At 32.2% G+C, this 19,177-nt stretch overlaps 2 protein-coding genes and 1 long non-coding RNA gene across 5 annotated transcripts; 1 reads left to right on the top strand and 2 right to left on the bottom strand.

Moving 5' to 3' along the window:
- Window positions 1-178: 178 nt before the first annotated feature.
- Window positions 179-10,854, bottom strand: LOC124452742 (inhibitor of nuclear factor kappa-B kinase subunit beta-like). 3 transcript variants are annotated; one of them, XM_047003340.1, is made up of 26 exons: window positions 10,538-10,854; window positions 9,892-10,002; window positions 9,517-9,744; window positions 8,925-8,994; window positions 8,448-8,536; window positions 8,182-8,271; window positions 8,068-8,106; window positions 7,613-7,742; window positions 7,442-7,490; window positions 7,241-7,373; window positions 6,641-6,705; window positions 6,269-6,380; window positions 6,087-6,177; window positions 5,961-5,995; window positions 5,796-5,890; window positions 5,534-5,638; window positions 3,677-3,803; window positions 3,265-3,383; window positions 3,029-3,087; window positions 2,854-2,938; window positions 2,641-2,737; window positions 1,061-1,129; window positions 864-937; window positions 735-782; window positions 412-472; window positions 179-323 (listed from the first exon to the last, which is right to left on the bottom strand). In XM_047003340.1, the coding sequence occupies exons 2-26, from the start codon at window positions 9,979-9,981 to the stop codon at window positions 279-281; spliced, it is 2,205 nt and encodes a 734-aa protein (XP_046859296.1). In that variant the 5' UTR covers window positions 9,982-10,002; window positions 10,538-10,854; the 3' UTR covers window positions 179-278. The 3 variants fall into 3 exon arrangements, with proteins under 3 accessions (XP_046859296.1, XP_046859297.1, XP_046859298.1); XM_047003341.1 differs by having other exon boundaries at window positions 1,061-1,111; XM_047003342.1 differs by lacking the exons at window positions 8,448-8,536; window positions 8,925-8,994.
- Window positions 10,163-16,019, bottom strand: LOC124452744 (2-(3-amino-3-carboxypropyl)histidine synthase subunit 2-like). The gene is made up of 17 exons (XM_047003344.1): window positions 15,800-16,019; window positions 15,329-15,441; window positions 15,158-15,235; window positions 14,852-14,994; window positions 14,488-14,671; window positions 13,651-13,774; window positions 13,449-13,522; window positions 13,000-13,067; window positions 12,818-12,876; window positions 12,643-12,753; window positions 12,466-12,518; window positions 12,315-12,367; window positions 12,150-12,181; window positions 11,626-11,695; window positions 11,476-11,559; window positions 10,958-11,219; window positions 10,163-10,886 (listed from the first exon to the last, which is right to left on the bottom strand). The coding sequence occupies exons 1-16, from the start codon at window positions 16,016-16,018 to the stop codon at window positions 10,984-10,986; spliced, it is 1,701 nt and encodes a 566-aa protein (XP_046859300.1). The 5' UTR covers window position 16,019; the 3' UTR covers window positions 10,163-10,886; window positions 10,958-10,983.
- A 2,038-nt stretch (window positions 16,020-18,057) lies between these two features.
- Window positions 18,058-18,423, top strand: LOC124453264. The gene is made up of 2 exons (XR_006951036.1): window positions 18,058-18,098; window positions 18,242-18,423. It is a non-coding gene; the product is annotated as an uncharacterized LOC124453264 (long non-coding RNA).
- The last annotated feature ends 754 nt before the right edge of the window (window positions 18,424-19,177 follow it).

Here is a 19,177-nt window from a genome sequence, read left to right as displayed (position 1 = left end):
AACCGACCTTAAAACTTAGCGCTTACTCAGCAATATGATTATGGGCGATTTAGCTCGACTTGAGGGGGAGGGGGGTGACGGGCACACAGTCATTTTATGTATAAAATCCAAATTGCAGTTTTTTATCAAGCAAATCTGATATGCTTCAAAACACTATCTATTTAAAATAAATAATAGATTACAAAAACATGGAGTTTATTTCTATGTACAAAAATCTATATAAAACAATGATTTGAGCTACCAACTCCGTATTTCCATAATGTTATATTGATTTTCCTTTATCCTGTAAATTTGTCGATTTGACAAAATGACCAGTCAAGAGTCTGGCAAAGAAAAACAAAGTTGAAAATTAAAGCATCTAAAAACATCACGTTTGTTGATTTAACCAATAAAAAAATTAGAAAACTTCACCTCGAGTTGATGTTTCCAGGATTTTTGTCGACTTTGCACATCGCTAACCTTTTCTTTCATTCTAAAGACAATATCACAACAAATTTCGTTATTATTCTTGTAACATTAGAGTTTTTCACGAAAAAATAATTTCAAGTTTCATCATTCAGAGATGGAGAAGAAAGCGTTGGCAGGTTGGAAAGCCGAACTGACAAATGGTCGTCCGACCAACGAGCAACCATCGACAAATATAAAAATCACTAGGTTGCAATGCAACTTAAACAATGAATTATTTAGGAAGAATCCAATAATGAAAAAGACTTCGTCTTTATTTTCACACAAACCTTAAGAGAAATGCTTCACCTTGCTTAACATGGTCAGCACCTGATAACCTAAGAAAAACTCAAGCCTCTGTTTGTATTCACTTTATTATTTGTGATAAAGAAACATTGAGAAGTTCATACAAATTTTACCTCTTTTTTAAACAGTTCGCAGGTTTCTTCTCGTATGACATACTATCTTTCTTTTCTTTTTTTTCTTCATTTTCCTAAAAAGCCTCACATTCATAAAGTTGATCATTTATGCATCATCCAAGAAATAAAAAATATCTCTTCCCTCATTTCAACAACTAAATTACGCAAAGGGAAAAAGTACATAAATATATAATTACCGAAAAAACAGATAGTAAATCCCAGATTTGTTTTTGCCTCGTATGTTGCCACTGCGAAAAAAAACAATACTAAACAACATAAAAAATTGAACAACCAATAAAACTACTGCTGCTCAACAACATCCGACAGTTCACAATGAATTGTATTAGAAAGAACAAAATAACATGTGTCAGTGAAGGTAGCGATGAATGAACAACAAAGAACAAAAACAGTCTTTACACTACCCAAAATATAAACTAAGATAACGTGTGTCAGTGTAGGTAGTGATGAATGAACAACATAGAGCAAAAACAGTCATTACACTATCTAAAATATAACTAAGATAAAGTGTGTCAATGTAGGTAGTGATGAATGAACAACAGAGAACAAGAACAGTCATTACACTATCTAAAATATAAACTAAGATAACGTGTGTCAGTGTAGGTAGTGATGAATGAACAACAGAGAACGAAAACTAAGATCAGTTACAACAGAGAACGAGAACAGTCTTTACACTACCTAAAATATAAACTAAGATAACGTGTGTCAGTGTAGGTAGTGATGAATGAACAAAGAACAAGAACAGATTACACTATCTAAAATATAAACTAAGATAACGAATGTAGATAGTGATGAATGAACAACAGAGAACAAGAACAGTCTTTACACTACCTAAAATATAAACTAAGATAACGTGTGTCAGTGTAGGTAGTGATGAATGAACAACAAAGAACAAGAACAGTCTTTACACTATCTAAAATATAAACTAAGATAACGTGTGTCAGTGTAGGTAGTGATGAATGAACAACAGAGAACAAGAACAGTCTTTACACTATCTAAAATATAAACTAAGATAACGTGTGTCAGTGTAGGTAGTGATGAATGAACAACAGAGAACGAGAACTGTCATTACACTACCTCAAATTTAAACTAAGATAACGTGTGTCAGTGTAGGTAGTGATGAATGAACAACAGAGAACGAGAACAGTCTTTACACTACCTAAAATATAAACTAAGATAACGTGTGTCAGTGTAGGTAGTGATGAATGAACAACAGAGAACAAGAACAGTCTTTACACTATCTAAAATATAAACTAAGATAACGTGTGTCAATGTAGGTAGTGATGAATGAACAACAGAGAACAAGAACAGTCTTTACACTACCTAAAATATAAACTAAGATAATGTGTGTCAGTGTAGGTAGTGATGAATGAACAACAGAGAACAAGAACAGTCATTACACTATCTAAAATATAAACTAAGATAACGTGTGTCAGTGTAGGTAGTGATGAATGAACAACAGAGAACAAGAACAGTCATTACACTATCTAAAATATAAACTAAGATAATGTGTGTCAGTAGGTGAACAACAGAGAACAAAAAGTCATTACACTATCTAAAATATAAACTAAGATAAAGTGTGTCAATGTAGGTAGTGATGAATGAACAACAGAGAACAAAAACAGTCATTACACTATCTAAAATATAAACTAAGATAAAGTGTGTCAATGTAGGTAGTGATGAATGAACAACAGAGAAAGAGAAAAGCCTTTACAACGAAACACAAACTAAGATAATGTATGAAACATGTTGATTATACCTGTTGCATACTTTGTCGTAACTCGTTCATCTTTTCATTGAGATTGTTCAAATCAGGAATAAATATTTCCAAATCCTTTCGTAAGATTAACAGCTGTCTAAAATTTATTTGTGATATAAAAATATAGAAATCTCAACATGAATAATGAAAAGATGCACTTAATAATTTGAATATTATTTTAGCGAAGCATCTAAAATAAAATTCTTAGTTTACCTCAAAAAATTGTAAAATTCTTCATTGATCTTTTCTACTTCTTTTAAAACCATTTTGATTGTTTCACGCAAACTTCCAATGTTATCTTTTTTAATATTAAACCAAATATTTTTGTGGAAAAAACGCAGAAAATATATTAATGCAAGGTAAAATAATTGTTTAAGTATTCACTTACAATCTACTTTCTTAACACAAGTTTTCAGCTCTTCATATCTGGACTGAATTTCATTTGCTCTGAAAACGCAAAGAAACAATCAAAGTTAATTCTAAAAAAGGATCATAACCAGATGCACAAAATATTTCCCTTTCTTTCAACTTATAGAGAGAAAGTAAAATGCAGATGCTCAATAGTGATCACAAAAACAGACAGGAGCTATATACTTTATTTCTAATCAAATACACAAGTCTAACCGTTTATTTAATTGCTGCCTTGATGAATCAGAAGTTTTGCTGCCACGCTCATTATTCTTAATTGTGGTTATTTTGGCTTGGAGCTCATTTCTTCTTTGAAAAATTTTTTGTGCCTCCTCCTGTTCAGGTAAAAATCAAGGATTGTTCGTTTATTGTAAATGATGTAATAAAAGCCATTGGGTGTTGTTTATTCAAAGTTAACTACATGGACACACGTTATCCTAGTTTATATTTGTAGTTTAGTTACAACTGTTCTCGTTCTCTGTTGTTCAATTCTAGTGCAAAGATTGTTCTTGCTCTTATGTTATTCATTTCTTACTATACTAACACACTTTTGCCATAAAAAAAGACAATTAAAATATCCCAAAAGGAGTCAATGACGAGTAAAATATCATACGTCATCAAAACTTACAAATATTTTTTCAACATTCATTTTTTTCTCAACTTGTTTCCATGCTTCAAAGTCCATAAGATCGTTCTTGACACATTTTTCCCAAGCAGGATGCTTATGTTCATAAATTTTTAAATCAGTGTGAAGGCTAAACAAGTAAGTAGGAAGAAGTTTTATTAAAATGAAATGGAATGTTACGTAATAGGTATAATATCTAACTTGTACAATCCACCTTTCCTGTGGTAAACACATCTTACGTCAACTCAAAGGAAAGCTTGGATATGACATGCAATATATATGCAGATAAAAAGTTATAGAGAAAAATAAAAGCATTTCTAACATTGTCGCGGATATTACGAGTGCACGCATAACACATGCATTTGTCAACATGCATTTGTCAAAGCACAAAGTTGCACACTCCATGCATCACAAATCAATGCATAGCATGCATTTGTCAAAACAAGGTTAAGAACACAAAGAGCGTGCCAAAAATACATGATCATTTGCTAAGCGCATGTACAAGTTGCAATTTAAGAGCTCGCTCCGTCACAAATCAATTGAGAATTAATCTGAGCATGTGTAGTCACCTCCACCAACTCTCCAAGTTCATGGTCATGGCAACGACCAACTGTATGTACTAGTACCTACAATTGGAGTAATTAGCTCGCTCAGTCACAAATTTTCAGATAAATGAACGGCGCATGCGCAGTCTCCTCGGAAATGCACAGTCGACTTGACAAGCTGCCCAAGTTCATGGTCATGGCAATGAATAACTGCATCTACTAGAACCGATTTTGAAGTAAAGACAATGGTTAGTAACAATTTAATGGAGAAATCATCTGCGCATGCGCAAGAGCATGCGCAGTCCACTTGACTAATTGTTCATAGTCATGGCAACGACTAACTATATGTACTTGCACTACATTGGCGGCAATTAGCTCTCTTAGTCGCAATTTATCAAAGAAACCATCTGAGCATGCGCAGTAGGGACTTTAATAATCCCACAACTTTCGTAAGCCTTTGAATTTTTGTATATATATATAAAGCCAATACTAGGCATAGTAGATGTCAACTAGCAGTGGAAGCTGGGTGCGATATGTATGCAGTGGCTTAGGGTCCAGACGTTTCGGGTCGCGACCGCACTCTCACTGCGTACCCCGAGTAAAGCCTATCGCAGGTGATCTCGGGGTCTGATGGGCGGAAGGTTGCTATTGCATCTCCCAAGTAGGATAGCGTGGAGGGGCCGAAATCTCCTACCGAAACGTTAACACGCTTAAGGAGGTATCGGGAAGCATGGCCCGAAAACGGGGTTTTTTGCTTTCGAATTGTATCTTTTTGTTCTTCTCTTCTCATAAAATAAACCAAGCAATGTTTCAATTAACTTCTTCTGACACTGTGCCTTTTTCCGGCACTTAAAATTTAAGACAACCTTGAACATGTTTTATACAATTTATATTGGTTTATATCTATCTGATTTAACTCTCTCGTTTACTGTTTCTCATGTATCACGAGCAAACCATCCATGGGCTACATGGCAAACAAGGATTATCTAGTTTCCTTAGTTAACATGCGACGCTCTAGTGCTCAACTATCTCGGGTCATCAGGAGGCATGGACCGAAACCATATTTTTTGTTTTCAAAATTTCAAATGCCCCAAAACTCAAAAGCATCTCCTTACCATTTTATTGCCATTATTCTACATAAACAATAGTATGTCCGACCATTTGATTGTCCAAATTTTGTAATTTGATCTTGTATTTTTGACACGTGTGTCTACTGTCGGAAAGGTGGATTCATGCAAAAAGGAGTTATTTAAAAAGATGAGTCATCAAACCTTATATTTAGTCACAGTTTATGTAAGCTCAACGAAACCAATACCTTTGTTGAAAGAAAGAAACAACGGACTTAAGTTCTGTCATTTTTTGGCCAACCTTTTCACATCTCAAAGTGAATTCCTCACGGGACCATTGCAACAAACGAATTCTATATACACAATATATATAAATGAAAAGTGAATGAAATTATAAGAAGAAACATAGCTACGTTTCTTCGCAAATAATTGAAGACAAATTGACATGAAGAAAGAAGATAAAACGTGAATCTTTCATAAAAAACATCCTTTCGAAGCTCACTTACTTACACAAGTGCCTTACGACCACGTATTAAAGAAACAGTATTAGCAATTTGCTTTTGAATGAAGAAGATACTGTGCTTGTAGACTTCCTTGTGACATTTCTTAATGATTGATGAATATTGTTAATTTGAACAGATGATAAAATGGTAAAAAAATGTGTACTAAACATACCACAGAACGTTTTGAAAATCCGTCAGGGTCATTTACTGTTTGTTACAAAATAAAATAAGAAAATGTTGACAATTTATCCACTCCGTCAATATTATTCCATAAAAAGCGTGAATATTATTTTCTTACACATGTCTGCTAAGGTGCTGGGTACATCATTCTCTTGTAGTATGTTCAACTTTGGATCAAAAACTTTATTAAACATAAATACGGTGAGATTCTAAATCAAAAACAGATCATCTTCTAAACAAAAATCTGTTTTTTACTTAAACATCGTTAATCATCGAAGAAAAACAAACGTCAAAACTTACATCGTTTATTGTATTAATTGTGGATAGATCGCTACCATCATGGATAAAAAGCTCTTGATCACGAACCGGTATGCTTGTATCCTTCTCAATCCTATGTTTTAGTTCACTCAAACTAAAACAAATAAAAACATTGAATTGTATATATAATTCGTAATTTCTTCATTTAAACAACAATCCATTTGGAAAGCAATTTTTCCAAAAACTTGCGGCGACTTCAAGCAAAAGAAATGAATTATGAAATGCCTTTACTCGTTGATTTGATTATTTCCTTCACTTCACTACATTTTAACAATGTAATTGGTGGTTCAAAAACGCTAATATACGCCTTAATAGGTCGAAGGAGCATAGATTGACATTTTAGTGATTTCTAACCTCAGATGAAGAGTGATTTCGTACACATATTGTTTGCGTTGGTCAATGGAAAACACTTCAACAACCTTGACAGAAAAAAAATTGAAAAAAGTGATGGTAGCTCAAACACGAGTCTCAGTTGTTAAAAATACAGATATAAGGGTCAGGGTAATAGCTTCTTTAGATAATTCAATTGATTTTAAGAACATTTACAATATATTTGATACAACGAAAATTTGATCTTTATGGGTTTTTTGGGGCTAGACTTAAGTGACATCGTGCCGGAAGTGACGTAAAAAGGAAAAAACGCAGTTCAAAATATTACACGTTTTCATTTAATATTCGCTCAAAAGATGCCGTCAAACTATACACATTTGCATCATCTTACATTAACAGTGAGGTTTTTAACAAGATTTTCTATAACAACTTTATACAGTATGATGAAAGCTATATCTCCAATTCATGTGTTCACATTTCATGTTACAACCGGTGAAGATTCACCTACTTTTATTTGCTTAGTATTCACGAAAAAGTATAGATAGGTACGTATGTAAGGTTTACTATATAGTTGGAAGAAAAACAATTGATGAAATTTATATAGGATTGTTCAAATATATCTACCTTGGTATTTTGAATGTCGCGAATGCAGTCCTGCCATGATATTGTTTCAGTTTCTATTGTAAGTATTCCACGACGTAAGGGATTTACATCAAGTAACAAACGAAGCAGCTTCTCAAACTTATCCCTTAGAACACTATTAAACACTAAATATGATATAATGCATGACATGAAAATGAAAGAATAACTGAACATTTAGTTTACCAATTCAATCGATTCACTTCTGGTAATTTGTCACAGCACACAAACATATCTGTACAAAACAAATTGAACTATCGTAAAAAGAGTGCAATGAACAATGATTTATACCACTAACAATTTGGTCTTACAAAACTAATTTTCTACATATTTATAATTCTCGGTTTCAAAATATACCATCCGCTTCTTCTTTTACAGCAATAAATTCGCGTTCTTTATTTTCCAATAATCCTTGAAATTTGGGTGGAAATGGTCGAAGTCCAGTACAACATTCGTACAAAAGAATGCCAAAACTCCATAGATCGACCTAAGAAGTACACTATCCACCATAAGGTTTCATCCATCACTGACAAATGTTCATTTATTTTATATTTCAGGGTTCTAATTCTCTAATGTTATTTTATTCTAGCGTTATTCAACGCTAACTACGAGGTTGCCAAAATTGACACGCGTTATCTTAGATAGTGTAAAAATTGTTCTCGTTCCCTGTTGTTCATTTATCACTACCTACACTGACACACGTTATCTTAGTTTAAAATATTGATACAATGTAAGATTGTTTTCTGTTTTGCATTTTTCTCTAGTTCATACATCAAAATTAATACATATAAAAATAATATGTAAAAACATACCGTAAGGGTGTACTCTTTCTGACTTAGAATTTCAGGTGCCTATGAAAAAATGATGAACAATGCACGTATTTTAAGGCAAAATATCATAAACTAATACTGTTAGCGAGTACTTACAAGGTAATATCTTGTTCCAACGAAAGAATGCCAAACTCCAGATGGATCTGCTTGCTTTGCATAACCCAAATCTATGACTTTGTATGTATTCTAAAAATATGGATGTCAATGTAATAGTATTTGAAATTTTAGACACAAAACAGTTGAAAACTAATGGAATATTTGTGAATATTTGTTTTATCTGACAGTTCGAGAATGTAATGGTTAAATTATAGTCGTTAAAATAATGACAAAATATACTCAGAAAAAATTCTAAATGGATTTACTCGATTCTTGCCAGGACAAATCACAATATTTTCCGGTTTCAAATCGCGATGTGCAATTTTAGCTTTGTGAAGACATTCAATAGCACTTGCTGAAAGATTGGAAAAGTAACTCGCGTCAGTTCATTACAACCTCTTAAGGAACGAATTACGAAAGTAAATAACACGAAGCTTCTTTAAATTTGAATAAAGGAAAGAGTCTAACATGTTTGTAGATGTAGATCGTCCATGTTAGTATAGTCCTGAGAAGGACTGTTTTTGTTGTTGTTGACTGACGTTTCGACAACCTTAGTCAGTCAACAACAACAACAACAGTCCTTCTCAGGACTTTACTAACCTGGACGATCTAAATCTACAAACATGTAACGATACTCTCGGGATAAACCGTTTAATTTGTAAAGAGTCTTAGTCGGGAAAAAGTTTTGTTTCAGACGATAATGAATGAAAATAATCAAAATTTCACCAGAAATTACGTCTTACCAATATCTTCACAAACACGAATAATCATCCCTTCCTTCAAGCCACAGCAATTATCAGACGTACACAGTGTCTACGACAACCAAAATATTAAATTTTTGTAAGACAACTGCCATTTTAATAATGCATCAAAGATGAAGAAAAAGATATCATACACAGCTAAAGTTGCAAACTGGCGCACATATCAGGAATAGTTTTATTTTAAAACTTTAAGATTTAGTAAACCAAAAAATACGTGAAAGCCTAGTTTTTAAAATAGGTTGGATGAAGTTTCATCAAAATAGTAAGATTTTGGAAATGAAATTTTGTAAATATGATAATTTTCATATTTTCTAAGGCTTTCAAACTTTATGAAAAATACAAAATTGCATTTAAAGATATTGTGACATTTCATGCAACATTTTGGACTAAAACTGAAACGTTAAAATTCTAATTAAAATAAATATACACATTTAAGCCATGGTATCTACTATTTAATATATGCTTTACTACAAACTTTTCAAACGAAAAATTATTGAAGAAATAACATATTTCATTTTAAATAATTTTATTAATTGTTTAGACATGCTTGCAACATGCCCATGAAATAAAATACCTTACGAAGATCACCTCCTTCACAATACTCCATACACAAGGCTGGTAAACCACTTCCTATAGTCAACTCATCTTGTGCTAGTTCTGGAGGTAATTCTATGGTTTTAATGATATTTGGGTGGTTAATGTGATTGAGAAACTGAACTTCCTGTCGCCATCTCTCACGATTCTTTTCAGATAATGGTGGCTCATTACGACATGTTTTCAGAGCTATTTGCTGTTTTGTATGCTACAAATAAAAAAATATGCAAGTTATAGCCTATTGCCATAAAAGTGTATGAACTATAGAAACAGACTGACAATAGATCATATGCACCATGTTGCTTGATGATAAGGTTGAATGTAAAATAGTGTAAACAGAAACCAGTTTAAATACCTCATTGTACCACAGCCGAACCATTCCAAAAGTTCCATGGCCCAGGTAACCACTTTCAATCCATGGACCAATTTTTCGTTTTTCACTCATTTTTTAAAAGATTATCACAACCTAAAATAATGTAATTATTGAATGTTATAATAATTTTAATGTTGCTCGAGTAATGTAATCTATCCTTTTGAAGAGCTACACTTTTGCAAAACTTAAACATAAGACCATGAACTAAAGCACCAATTAATGTGGATGTGTCATGTGGATGTTGTCTGCAGGGTCATAGCTAGAATGTTTATTAGGAAAATGTCCTCAGCAGGAAATGGAAAATCACTATTTACAAAATGGAGATATAACCCCCTCTAAGAAAATTTCTTATGACTCATATGACTCAGAGTAAAGATAAGTTTCAGTATACATAGACAATCACAAACTGATATTACACTGTTGATCATATGTTCACAAGCAATTAAATTTTGCAAGGAGAGCAAAGCATTTACAAAATATGTGTATAAAAAATTACATTACACAACGTAAAAATAGTAATTTCTAATAGAATATTTAAAAGAAGGAATATCATTCACTGAAAAATAATATTAATATTTGTAACACACAAAACTATCAAAGTACACCATCTTAAGACCAATCCTGTTACCATTCTTCCTGTGTGACAAACAGTTTTGGACGGAAATTGCCATTCATTAATTCCAATGGGAAATATTTTTCAAGAAGTTATAATTATGTCTATTCAGTAAGGAAAATAGAGTTCAATAAATCTTCACAAGAATATTGCGACTAAGCCATTGATTTGTCGCAAATTACACAATTTTAATTAACGCCATATTTCAGTAATTGCATTAGCGTTGCCAAGATTGCAACATAAACCGGATGACATAAACTTCGATTTCGTCAAAAGAAAACCATACCACTGATCTCAACTTAACCTGGATGCTTGAACGTTAACCATTGATTTGAACTGGCTAAATCCATAGCTAAATGCAGGTCTAAATAAAGAATAAAAAATCCACTGTTTTTCATCCATAATATATATATTATAAAGCAATCATTTTCCAACAATTTAAATAGTTTCCATTCGACCAATCAAGTTGTCTGAGTTGAGACTAGTCGGGTTGCCATCAATTCACAACATTCAGATTGTTTCAGTCTATTCGCACCCATCAAGTTATCTTCATCAGAATACTCTGCACCAGAACTATGCCCAGTTTCATGAGTATAAGAGCTTGCAATCCCATTTCTTCCTTCGATCGCTTTGCTCACTTGTGTTTCACCTTTTTTTATTTCCAGACCTTTCCAAGAGCGCTGGGCGAGAAATTCCGCTAAAAGTAAAAAATCTCGAATGCACTTCGTTTTGTTTGGCCCATGCGTCAAATATAATTTACGCAAACTATGTCGAAGTAAGAAAGTTAGTAAAACAATGGAGTCTATTGGAGAAGTAGAAGAGAGGGTTTTTCTCAAACGATTCAAAAAATAAAAAGATTTACCAATAGAAACAAAGAGTTTGATCTTAATTAAGCTGTATAGGATTGGGATAAAAACAATCAACTTATTTTATTGAATAAAATAACTACCAACCTGCAGCTGAATGATGACAAGATAATGTTGCATTCATATTTCGAGCAGCCAGAGCAGTAGATTTTTCAATGTTTATATCTGAATCTATTCAAACATTGTAAAACGTCACCATGAATTTCACAAGTCGACAGATGAAAAAATCTTACTTACCCTTTTGTGAACGCTTAGGACGTAGATGGCCAGAAATCAACGACATGTCAGGAACATCAAATTCACTCTCCTAAAGTATAGGGCAAAATGGCATAAATGCAGCAACGAGGTATGAGTTGATTAAACTATGGAACCAAAGATATTCCGAAGTATATTACAGCCAAGGCCATTTTTAATTGTAATATGAATTGACCTTAAAAGTACATTTGTCATTATTTGATTTCTTTCAAATAAAATTTTCCCGTTTACTTTTTTCCATAGGTCGTATAATGAAAACACAAAATTTTTTTTCACTTATTACAAAACTGCATGTATCCAAGAAAAATATTCGTTAAAAACGTCGTCTGGCCTTGGACCTTTTGTACAAGGAATAATTTTTACACCTGCACATAAAATTATACTATAGTGACTATAGCTACAATTGAACGATGATTTCCATTAAGAAAAACCATCTAAACTAATTTTAATGAAATGATTATAGAATAAAATGAAATAGATACAGGTGAATAAATAAAAAAAATTACCTGATCTTCTATATTCACATGACTTGCAGCACCTAAATACACAACCAACATTTTACTCAATGTATAAAAGAATAAACTCAAGACAATCACAATCCTCAAAAACAGTTCGTTGACTTAAAGTCACTGAACTCTACAAGGCAGATGAAAATTACTCAATAAAGCAACCTGGTAAAAGTTCTTGAAAATCTGTTATATATTCACCAGTCCATTGCCTTGCCCTAAAATACATCATCACGCAATTAAAGAAAAGCACTAAGTTAAATATGACTATTGGATATTTTAAAGTATTTTGTGACAAATAACATAATGAACCTACCTTGTACAAGCAACTTCAATTTCAAAAGGTGTTATGACTGGTTTATAAAATTCCTAAAGCACAAAAGATTGTGCCAAATTTAAGCAACATTCACGACTATTGTTGTGTTATATAGTTGACATCATCACACAAGCAAACACATACATGGGATTTTTATATTGTAACTGCGGTAGATACCTGAGAATTAATTAAACTATTTTCTGGGCAGGCAATTATCACAAATATGTCGATTTCCATAAAGTTTGCCAGCTTTTCTGCATTGATTTTTCCAACCACAAATGTATAAAACTAAGAATATAAAAGTCTTCAGCATTCACAACAAAATGAACAGAATAATTACAGAATAAAATACCTTTTTTCCACATTTGCGTAAAATTGTTTTGATTCTTTTGAGGATTTGCAAAGAGTTAACTACCCATTGAAAAAGATGATTAGAAGAAACCACAAATCAACTGCTACTTCATGAATGTATATGAAAAAAATTTTGCTTTTTCCAGTCCCAAGATGATACATAAAAATTCAACTTCAATTTACCAATTCCTATTGTAGCAACAAGTATTCCAACAGTTTGAGCGTCTTTTGCCTTTTCAATGAGATAGTACCTTTCAAATATATCAACGCATTGCTTTAATATAATACAAAGTACAGTGTCGATAGATTTTTCCCGGCGGGAAACGTAATCTTATAATGAACATTAGAGTCCAGCTTATTACAATGATACGAATTTCCATTGTAAAATATAATAGTGCAATGAAAAAATTTTATTCACTTGTCGTCGCAACGCACGTAATCTTCAGAATAATGGTATAAATAAAGTTACAAAATAAGAATATAAATGACAATATTTGCAATTTATGAATAAATTAAGTAGTAATAGAGAGATTAACCAATTATAAAAAGTGCAATTAAACTGTGACAAAATGAAAATAACCATAGCTAGGAAAAATAGCTGGAAAATAATCGCATTTGATGTTTCTTTATACCTTTTCATGAGATGACGATTTACATTCAAAGTTTCTTTACGACATGTTGACATCTCGGGATCATAAGAATAAAACTAAGTAATCAGAAAATTCAAATGAATCGTTTCTACTGCAGTTAATTAAAATATTAATCTACAAATTGATACAGTACCAAAAACTTTCGAAAACGTTTACAGAAAGCTGCATAAAAACCTATTTTTACCTCACATTTGTTGAGAGTCATCATATGATTGGTTAATGTCAAACTTTCTTTTCCAATATAGAAAACGACGTAATCATCAACAGAACAACCATCTTCTAGATTGAATTCGCGACCAAATCTGAAACTTATGAATTTGAAAGTTATGAACAATAGCTTATTGTTCTCTTTATAAATGATTCTTTCATCTACACTGACACACGTTATCTTAGTTTATATTTTAGGTAGTGTAAAGATTGTTCTTGTTCTCTGTTGTTCATTCATCACCACTTACACTGACACATGTTATCTTAGTTTATATTTTAGGTAGTGTAAAGATTGTTCTCGTTCTCTGTTGTTCATTCATCACTACCTACACTGACACACGTTATCTTAGTTTATATTTTAGATAGTGTAAAGACTGTTCTTGTTCTCTGTTGTTCATTCATCACTACCTACACTGACACATGTTATCTTAGTTTATATTTTAGGGAGTGTAAAGATTGTTTTCGTTCTCTGTTGTTCATTCACCACTGCTTACACTGACACACATTATCTTAGTTTATATTTTAGATAGTGTAAAGACTGTTCTTGTTCTCTGTTATTCATTCATTACTACCTACACTGACACACATTATCTTAGTTTATATTTTAGATAGTGTAAAGACTGTTCTTGTTCTCTGTTATTCATTCATTACTACCTACACTGACACATGTTATCTTAGTTTATATTTTAGGTAGTGTAAAGAATGTTCTCTTTCTCTGTTGTTCATTCATCACTACCTACATTGACACACGTTATCTTAGTTTATATTTTAGGTAGTGTAAAGAATGTTCATGTTCTTTGTTTGTTGTACATACCCAAAATGAGAAATATTTTCATTGCACTCATCATTAAATGAAGAATCATAAACTTCATTGCTATTGTTGAGGGGAAAATTTTCAGTGTTGCAACATCTACTTTTCATAATGAAATTATCACAGCCTTTGACTCGAGATGGAATCAGTGATTTATATTCAGAAGAAAGCTTTGTGTATATTTGATCTAATAAAAAAGAAATATGATAATACAAGTGATAATATTTTTGAAAATCAACATGATGCCATTTTCAGTAAGAGTAAATAATCACATATAGATACATTTTTAAAAACTCATTGTTTACGTCAAATGCACATTAACAATAGTGCTTTTATGCAATTAATGATAATATGTTAAACAACCTACCAATTGAATGATGATAAACAACATCATAAGCAAGTATAATTTTTGTACTTTTATCTTCAAAACAATGACGAAAGGCCACACAACATTCCTCAATATTTATTTTTTCTTTACCAAAAACAAAAATGACAGGAATACTATCTGTTCTAAAGAAACAAAAATGTAAGTTTATCATTAATAGCATAATGATTTTTCACAAAGCATTTAACTGTTTTCTAATATTTAAAACAGGTTTTGATTGTAAAAATAATCAAAGATAAAGCACATTGCTACATATGTAGCAAGATTTTATGTAAGTATTTTACAAACCTGCTGAGACATGCTGAACCAAAATGAATTATGAAGTCTACTTTGATATGTTCAGCTGCTATTTTATCAACACAACAACTAATAGAAACAATACAAAACAATTTATAAATTTTACAAGATCAACAAAAAACAAAGGAAGAAAAATGTTAATGAGCATTATCGTTCATTTACCTTCCATAAGTGGTGTCAGCCATGATGTATGTTTTACATTTCACATTTTCTTCAATTAGTTGAGCAACTCTTGCTGAATTACATAACATATGATCAGGAAACTGAAGGCCTACCTATGGTTGATAAAGAAAATCATCAAGCTAAACTGAAAAATATGTAATTTTTTGACTAGATCTTCAGTGCGTGTGCACAGCAAAATTATTCCTGCATCACAAAAAAAATGCTCCTGGCGTGAAATGGTATTGTGAAATAAAAATCTCTGTTGATCACTAGACATACGTGGCTATCAAACTATGCATGCATGATGGATGTATCTCGACAATGAAATAACAGTTAAAACTTCTTATTCAATTCTTAACGCGGCTAAAAGGCTTCTTGGTATAGGTTGTAAATCAATTGTACCAAATAAAATTTTGTATTATTTCTTATAATTTCACTATCCACAGTAACTAAGTTAGTCTATCTTTCTACCTTCACAAAAATATCGCTGTTTAAATCATCTTTACTATTTCCAAACGATTGCATCTCAAATTTTGTAATGCACTTAAAACATCTTTCTAACTCAAAGTAATCTTTCAATTCATCATCATTTAGGCAACTTTTTCTCAAGGCTGAGGCAACGATATCAAAATGTTTCTCGTCAACATTACTACTGAATTGATTGCTTTCTATGATTAAGTTATCCGCCATTTTGAATTTTTTACCTAGATAAGCTTACATGAAGTTTCGACAGTTATAACCATCGACTCATAACCATCGTCAAGTCCCACAGTTGCACATTTCTGGAACAGATTTCTTTTGAAATTTTCCATTCGGGAATTTTGTTTTGTTTGAATGTGTGCATTTCAAAAGAAAGTTTTCGTAAAAAGTTAATTACCCTATACTTAAGAGTTTAGACTTACTTCAAACGTCGCACTTTACATGCGCCGAACGCATTAAAGACAAAAGATAATGAGATTCTTCTGCATTATCTTTTGTTTTAAATGCATTCGGCTCATGTAAAGTTCGACGTTTAAAATGAGCCTAGAAACAATACATTGACAATGTTCATTTCAATACAAACTCACTAGTTACTCACAAACAAAGAAATACATGCCGTCACAAAAAAGTCTCTACACAAACGCATCAAAAACAATCGATGTATTCAACAGAGAGGCAATTACCATTTCTCGGGTGATTTGCACACCATGCACATAGCAGATTAAAGTTTTCAGTGTAAAAACCACGGTATTTAAGATTAAACAATTTCGTCGTATCATAACGGCTTCGTGAATGGTACAATCAACATCTCCATCATTAATCTTGATGTTTAACTTTGGTATTGGAAACTGTCCTATTAATGGCAAAAGATTGCTCTTAAAACATAACCATCACTTATGGAAAGCCAAATGGGATAATTCACAAAATGTTAATTACAAGATTTGCAATTCAGAGTAACAAGACATCAAGAAGAAAAAGGCTAGAGAAGCGATCGGTAAACCACGAGAAAAATATATCATTTTTAGCAGAACCAAATCAAATATGAAAATGGTAAAAAAACAATCACGGACCATCCTTGACTAACAAATCTGGGAGTCAAAATGCTGCGGGGAATTTAAGATAACGCAAATTCAGCCAAGCATGCTCATAATATTGCGATTTAAAATACAATATTCATTTTTATCATTTACTTTTATATTTGTAGAGAACAAGTCGTTTTATGAGAGATTGAATAACTATTTAGAAGAAACTTCGTCTCCTGTCGCCGTCATTGACTATTTGACTGACCGACGTACAGGAAACTATAATTGTGCAAACATTGTTTTGTTTTTCCAGTCAAGTGTATTTTGACACTGTGATCATGATATATAGAGCAAAACTATTTTTACTTAGTGCTTATTTCTAACAAACGGCCGATGTTAGAAATAACAATACTAACTTTTTCTTTGGGAGATCATCTATTTGTTTAAAGGGAGACATTTTGAATGTTAACTGATCGAATGTTTCTTCTATAACATTAAAGAATCGTATAGTAGTCTGTTCGATTCAGTTAACCTGTAAGAATTACTGAATGTGAAAACGATAATTTGATATACCATAAATTAATTAAGGAAGTTGCTACAGCATGCTGGCAGAATGCTGTAGAATCTTTCATTAAGTGTTTACTTTAAAGTGCTTAAATGGATCCACAAACAAAACACTTTAAAACATCGAGGAAGTTTGTAGTACACTGTAATAACATTGAGGGATGTTATAACATTGTGTAAAATTCTGTAATAACATTGAGGGATGTTATAACATTGTGTAAAATTCTGTTATAACATTGAGGGATGTTATAACATTTTGTAAAATTCTGTTATAACATTGAAGGATGTTATAACATTGTGTAAAATTCTGTTATAACATTGAGGGATGTTATAACATTGCGTAAAATTCTGTTATAACATTGAGGGATGTTATAACATTGTGTAAAATTCTGTTATAACATCGAAGGATGTTATAACATTGAGTAAAAACCCTTCAAACGTAACATTAATTTGCATTGACATGCGTTGCATGCATGTGAGATGTTTCTACCCCATCGTAAATGGTATATTTCAGGAATTTCTTTTACAAACTGCATTTAGAGTTCACAGTAATTTTTAATGGTTGTTGAAACAGATCTTCTGCAAGCACTGACTTGATACAAAATAAGGATGCCATTTGGGCGAAATGCTTGTTATAAAGCCAATTTAGAAATTATTGTTACATTTACAGAGCTGTCAAGAAAACGTTCATGAAGAGGACAACGGTATGCGTTTGCTTGCTTCTTTTTTGTTCTACTAACTTCTTCTTCTAGTTCTCTTTCTAATGCAGAAAAAATAAAACAAAATCATATGTTCGTTTTTTTTGTTGTTCTTGTGCTATTGACTTAATCTTCAGACTTTTTTTCAGATTCGGAGGAAGAAGATCAAAATGATGACAGAGGACATGGGTATTTGTGTATTGGTTTTTGTCAGGCTACTTACATGTTCTTCAGACTTTTTTTCAGATTCGGAGGACGAAGATGAAAAAGACGACAGAGCATGAAGATGTAAAAGATGGCAGGGCGCAAAGATGAAAAAGATGGCAGGGCGTAAAGATGAAAAAGATGACAGAGCACGAAGATGAAAAAGACGACAGAGCGCAAAGATGTAAAAGATGGCAGGGCTTAAAGATGAAAAAGATGGCAGGGCGCAAAGATGAAAAAGATGACAGAGCACGAAGATGAAAAAGATGGCAGAACACGAAGATCAAGAAGACGACAGAGCACATGGGTATTTGTGTATTCATTATTGTCCTGACATTTACACGTTCTTTAGCCTTCTCTTTCAGATTCGGAGAACAAAGAATGGTGTGATCTGACATGGCCGTTTTTACCGTAAGTGTAGCTGGCTATTTTAGATACTTTACTTCGTTTTTAAAATCAAATATTTCATTTTCAAACACTTTTGACAGTCAATTCTTCAGTGCTTTCAGATGATCTGTAACGATTTTTTATTGCAAAATATACATTTGCGTTTTCCAACATCTTAGTAAAAAACACGTGCAAAATATGTATAGCAGTGGGTTTTTGCTTATTCGCATTAAATTAAAGAGTTCCCTCGCTCTCTAATTTAAATAATGAAGTTAAGCAATAGGTAAGCCATTCCGAACTAGGCTCCTGCCACCTACTTTGGAATGGCCAATTTTCGGGGATTGTTAATGTGATCCTACATCATGAAAACAAATTTTTTGTCATTTGCATCTATTCCAGTTAAATATGTTAAATTATTAAAAATTTACAAGTTAGGCAAAAGGGTAACTGCATTTGTTACAAATGTACAATGATAACAATGATAATATACTATT

This window comes from Xenia sp. Carnegie-2017, unplaced genomic scaffold, assembly GCF_021976095.1.
Source record: "Xenia sp. Carnegie-2017 unplaced genomic scaffold, XeniaSp_v1 HiC_scaffold_25, whole genome shotgun sequence".
NCBI lineage: Eukaryota > Metazoa > Cnidaria > Anthozoa > Malacalcyonacea > Xeniidae > Xenia > Xenia sp. Carnegie-2017.
Note: the sequence above shows the minus strand (reverse complement) of the source record. Positions and strands in the feature narration are given on the sequence as shown.

What these genes read in the sequence shown, in the direction of transcription:
- LOC124452742 (XM_047003340.1), bottom strand. Translation starts at nt 9,981, where the DNA reads ATGAGTGAAAAACGAAAAATTGGTCCATGGATTGAAAGTGGTTACCTG. An exon ending in AGAAAGAGTACACCCTTACG is followed by an intron (nt 7,743 to 8,067) that starts GTATGTTTTTAC and finishes TGTACTTCTTAG; the next exon opens with GTCGATCTATGGAGTTTTGG. An exon ending in TTGTGTTAAGAAAGTAGATT is followed by an intron (nt 2,939 to 3,028) that starts GTAAGTGAATAC and finishes ATATTAAAAAAG; the next exon opens with ATAACATTGGAAGTTTGCGT.
- LOC124452744 (XM_047003344.1), bottom strand. Translation starts at nt 16,018, where the DNA reads ATGGCGGATAACTTAATCATAGAAAGCAATCAATTCAGTAGTAATGTT. An exon ending in TACGCAAATGTGGAAAAAAG is followed by an intron (nt 12,754 to 12,817) that starts GTATTTTATTCT and finishes TTATATTCTTAG; the next exon opens with TTTTATACATTTGTGGTTGG. An exon ending in TTTTCAAGAACTTTTACCAG is followed by an intron (nt 12,182 to 12,314) that starts GTTGCTTTATTG and finishes TTGTGTATTTAG; the next exon opens with GTGCTGCAAGTCATGTGAAT.